Genomic DNA, 5,288 nt, shown 5'->3' on the forward strand with positions numbered 1-5,288 from the left:
TCACAAAGGGACATAGCTTACTAGAAGAAACTATTCTTCCTTCTGCAAAGCACATCTTCTAGATTATTCCTTCATAAGGGGGGAGGGGATATCTGAAAGAATATATCTAGATATTGGACACGTTTCCGCATGACAAATATCTTGTACAAGATGTTCACCAAGGGACATAGCATACTAGAAGAAACTATTCTTCCTTCTGCAAAGCCCATCTTCTAGATTATTCCTTCAGAAGGGGGGAATATCTGAAAGAATATATCTAGATATTGGACCCTTGTCCGCATGACAAAGATTTTGTACAAGATGTTCACCAAGGGACATAGCATACTAGAAGAAACTATTCTTCCTTCTGCAAAGCCATTCTTCTAGATTATTCCTTCAGAAGGGGGTGGGGGGGATATCTGAAAGAATAGATCTAGATATTGGACCCTTGTCTGCATGACAAATATTTTGTACAAGATGTTCACCAAGGGACATAGCATACTAGAAGAAACTATTCTTCCTTCTGCAAAGCCCATCTTCTAGATTATTCCTTCAGAATGGGGGATATCTGAAAGAATAAGTTCTAAAGAATGGACCCTTGTCCGCATGAACAAAATCTTGTACAAGATGTTTCACCAAGGGACATTGGCCATACCCTTGAAGAAAACTATTCTTCCCTTCTGCAGCCCATCTTCTAGATTATTCTTCAAAGATGGGGGATATTCTGAAAGAAAATATATAGATATTGGAACTTGTCCGCATGACAAGATCTTGTACAGATGTTCACCAAGGGACAGCATACTAGCGACTATTTCTTCCTTCTGCCAAGCCCAATCTTCCTAAGAAACTTATTCTTCCAGAATCTGAAGGGGAATAGAAAAATTTCTAGAATTAGGACCTTGTCCGCCATGAACAAATTATTCTTGTACAAGATTGTTCACCAAGGGAACAGCATTACTTAGAAGGAAAACATATTTTCTTCCTTCTGCAAAGCCCCAATCTTCTAGGGGATATCCTTCAGAAAGAATATCGAAAGAATACTAGATATTGGACCCTTGTCCGCATGACAAATATCTTGTACAAGATGTTCACCAAGGGACATAGCATACTAGAAGAAACTATTCTTCCTTCTGCAAAGCCCATCTTCTAGATTATTCCTTCAGAACGGGGATATCTGAAAGAATATATCTAGATATTGGACCCTTGTCCGCATGACAAATATCTTGTACAAGATGTTCACCAAGGGACATAGCATACTAGAAGAAACTATTCTTCCTTCTGCAAAGCCCATCTTCTAGATTATTCCTTCAGAAGAGGGGTATATCTGAAAGAATAGATCTAGATATTGGACCCTTGTCCGCATGACAAATATCTTGTATAAGATGTTCACCAAGGGACATAGCATACTAGAAGAAACTATTCTTCCTTCTGCAAAGCCCATCTTCTAGATTATTCCTTCAGAATGGGGGGATATCTGAAAGAATAGATCTAGATATTGGACCCTTGTCCGCATGACAAAGATCTTGTACAAGATGTTCACCAAGGGACATAGCATACAAGAAGAAACTATTCTTCCTTCTGCAAAGCCCATCTTCTAGATAATTCGTTCAGAGTGGGGAGGATATCTGAAAGAATAGATCTAGATATTGGACCCTTGTCTGCATGACAAATATCTTGTAGAAGATGTTCACCAAGGGACATAGCATACTAGAAGAAACTATTCTTCCTTCTGCAAAGCCCATCTTCTAGATTATTCCTTCAGAATGGGGGGATATCTGAAAGAATATATCTAGATATTGGACCCTTGTCCGCATGACAAATATCTTGTACAAGATGTTCACCAAGGGACATAGCATACTAGAAGAAACTGTTCTTCCTTCTGCAACAGCTGTTGGCTCTTATTTTGAGAGTTGGTCCTCCTTCCTCCAAACAGCTGTTGCCTCTCATCCTGAGAGCTGGTCCCCATTCCTCCGCACAGCTGTTGGCTCTCATCCTGAGAGCTCGTCCTCCAGCCTCCAAACAGTGGTTGGCTCTCATCCTGAGAGCTGGTCCTTCCTCCAAACAGCTGTTGGCTCTGAACCTGAGAGCTTGTTCTCCAGCTTCCAAACAGCTGTTGGCTCTCATCCTGAGAGCTCGTCCTCCAGCCTCCGAGCAGCTGTTGGCTCTAATCGTGAGAGCTCGTCCTCCAGCCTTCGAACATTTGTCATATTCTCTCCAGAACGTTCTCCTTTCTATTGGCGTTCGAGTTTCTATAACGATCCCACTTCCTTCTATCTGACGAACCATTTTCAGAATTCTCCTCTGTATCTGCATTCAGTTCTTCATCATTTTTATTCGTTTTCTAGCATGGGTATCCTCTCGAAGATTCTACGAACTTCGCTTATCATATCTTCCATAATATCGTTTAGGACCAAAGAATTTGGGCACTTCGTCTCCGCGGAATATTTTTCGTTTGTGTATTTTTCTTGTCGAGATTCCCTCTTCTCAAGTTTGTCTTCTGTAAACTTCCTTAATTCCTCACTCATATCCTGCATGCTGTTTGTCCCCGGTCTCTTTGTTTGAGTGCCGACTGATCTGTTGTTTATATTCCTAAACTTTTCCTGAAGTCTTGAATCCTCTTTCTGTTCTTCTTCCCTGTCTTTTATGCCTTGTCTTTTAACATCTCTTTCGAATTCTTCCCTCTCCTTGGTGAAGGCAGCAATGTCCATCTCGAGCTTCTTTTGCGCCATGATGAGGGCTTCTTTCTCCTCTCTCAGTTCTTCTTTCATTTTAACAACTTGGGTACAGAAGAGCCTCAATTCACTTTGAAGGGCTTTCCTCTCTAATTTCAAGTCCACTGCATCTTCAACGAGCCTCACTTGAGTCTTGGAAAGGTTCTCTTTTTCCCTTCTTAGTTCTTCTCTCATGTCAACTAATTCCACACAGAATGCCTCCCTCTCTCTCTGGAGGACATCCCTATCCAATTCCAAGGCCCCCCTTTGAATGAGTTCCATTTCAAAGGCGACCTTCTCTTCATGGAATTGTTGTCGTTCAATGTCCAGCTCTTCTTTTCCCTGGTTGAGGAGTTCCATTTCAGCATCAAGAGCACTTCTCTCATTATTTAAAATCTCTCTCTCTTCATCGTACTCTTTCAGCTTTTCAATGAGGGCGTTCTTCCCCTCTTCGATTTGCTGTAGGAGTTGCTGCCCGACGATGTTGGCGAGAGAGGATTCAGCTTCATCAAAGCTGGTGAGGATATCACCTCTCCTGGGAGTCTCCCGACCTTGGAACTCTCCTCTCTGCTGTCTCTCTGGGGAGAGTTCCTGTGGCGAAGATTCTCCGGTTTTCTCTAAAGAAGCAGAGGACGAATATTTGTCAATTATCTCATCTGTAATAAATGACGAATATTCATCTATGCCGGTTGGTACGGTTTCGAATCCGTAATAGCACGACTTTTCATAAGGAGACGAATATTCTTCAATGCCGTCTGGGGCGTCTTCAATTCCATGATATGACGACTCTTCATAAGAAGACGAATATTCTTCAATGTCGTCTGGTGCATCTTCTGGTGCATCTTCGTAATCTTCATAATCTTCATTCTGCCATGGAGTCTGACACCAACAATTTAGTATTTTTTCCATAAGGAACTCAATGTCTCCTGCTTTTGCTCTTTGGAGGAGCCACAGGTGTCTCTGCAAGTGTACTGTTATCGAGGAACTTTCTTTGTAGTTGTCAGCAACTTCTTTTATTTGTGCCGACAAATTCTCTACCAATTTATTCCTTTCTGTTAGAAGTTTCCTCCAACGCTTCTGCCAAAAGCGCGGCTTCTTCTTCTTCCGATCTTTCCTATAGTCCATAGGCAGTGCAGCTTGACAGGAGCATTTCATTATATTCCTGATCACCATTTTGAGCTCATCTGTGGAAGCCAAGTCGAGTTCCCAGATGTGGTTTTCCAGGTGATCTACCGCCTCGAGATTTGCCGAGGTTGGATCCTTTTTTTCGACCTGGACCATTAGCTCATAGACTAAGTCGTCCCTTTCGGCTATCAGCTTCTTCCATTTCCAATAGCATATTTCTTCGTCGTTGTCCTCTGGATAGGCTTGGCACTGGCAGTTTTTGGTCTCTGCTATGACCGCGGCCATCGTGCCTTCTCCAGCCAGCTGGAGGTCCAATATGTGACCATCCAAGTGATATATTATAGGGACGTTTTCGTCGACTGGATCAAGGTCTTCTGCTTGTAAATGAAGTTCATCTATTAATCGCCTCTTTTCTGCCAGCAACTTTTTCAGTTTTCGCTGGCCGATGCGAGGCTTTGGCGTCTCATCCTTTTCTTTCTTCTTCCATTTTGAGTCTTGACAGCGGCAGTGCTGGACTTTATGGATCACCTTTCCCAAATCGTCCTTTGTGGCCGCTTCAAGATCAAAAATGTGTCTATCCAAGTGGTTTATAAATGCGACATTTTTAGAGACTGAGAAGAACTCCTCCATCTGGACTAATAATGCAATTACTAGTCTGTCTCTCTCTTCCTCTAAATTCTTCCATTTCTTAGGCCTAACAGGTATTTTGTCGCCTTTCCTTTGACCACCTTTTTGGGGCTTTTCCTTGAAGGATATTTCTGCTGCCCTCTGTTTACCATGGTCTTTGGGCTTCTTGGTAGCAGGTCGTTTTGGTGACCGTCGTTGATCATGTCCTTTAGTCTTCTTGGTAGCATGTGGTTTTGGTGCCAATCGTTTATCGTTTCCTTTGGGCATACTGGTAGTAGGTTCTTTAGCTGCCCTCCGTTGTTCATGTTCTTTCCGCACTCCTCGCGCAGGTTGACGCTCAGCCTTCCGTTTTACGTCTTCCTTAGATTGTCTTCCAAGTCCCGAGTCATGCAACTTCTTTATCACATCAATCAGCTGAAGAATCGTCTTCCTAGTCTTCCTCCGATTACGCGAACGTTTCTGTCCTCTTTTCATAGATATAAATCCATATCCCCGATCTTCCACAGATCTGGGGCCAAGTAACAAAGAAGCCTCCTTTCCGAGGCCACTACAACACATAAATATTCCAGCTAGGAACATCCACAGTACAATAAACATTTCGGTAATATTCATATTGGTTTGTTGCTCAACAACAGCAACCTATCACTTGGCCTTGTTTTGGAAAATGCCTCGACTTCCTCAGAACTCTCTTCCCAGATTCCTTAAGGCTCAAAGAATCCGGGAAGAGAGTTTTGGAAAATGTCTCGACTTCCTCAGAACTTTCTTCCGGATTCCTTGAGGCTGAAAGAATCCGGGAAGACAGCAGCATCTTCCAAACCGCCGAAATGAATTCTATCATTAATATGT

At 42.6% G+C, this 5,288-nt stretch overlaps 1 protein-coding gene across 1 annotated transcript; it reads right to left on the reverse strand.

Annotated features, from left to right (window-relative positions):
* Positions 1–2,309: 2,309 nt before the first annotated feature.
* LOC135209774 (uncharacterized) lies at positions 2,310–5,039 on the reverse strand. The gene has a single exon (XM_064242557.1). The coding sequence runs from the start codon at positions 5,037–5,039 to the stop codon at positions 2,310–2,312; it is 2,730 nt and encodes a 909-aa protein (XP_064098627.1).
* Between the last annotated feature and the right edge of the window lie 249 nt (positions 5,040–5,288).

The sequence above is a fragment of the Macrobrachium nipponense genome, chromosome 38, assembly GCF_015104395.2.
Source record: "Macrobrachium nipponense isolate FS-2020 chromosome 38, ASM1510439v2, whole genome shotgun sequence".
Classification (NCBI taxonomy): Eukaryota; Metazoa; Arthropoda; class Malacostraca; order Decapoda; family Palaemonidae; genus Macrobrachium; species Macrobrachium nipponense.

What these genes read in the sequence shown, in the direction of transcription:
- LOC135209774 (XM_064242557.1), bottom strand. Translation starts at nt 5,039, where the DNA reads ATGTTTATTGTACTGTGGATGTTCCTAGCTGGAATATTTATGTGTTGT.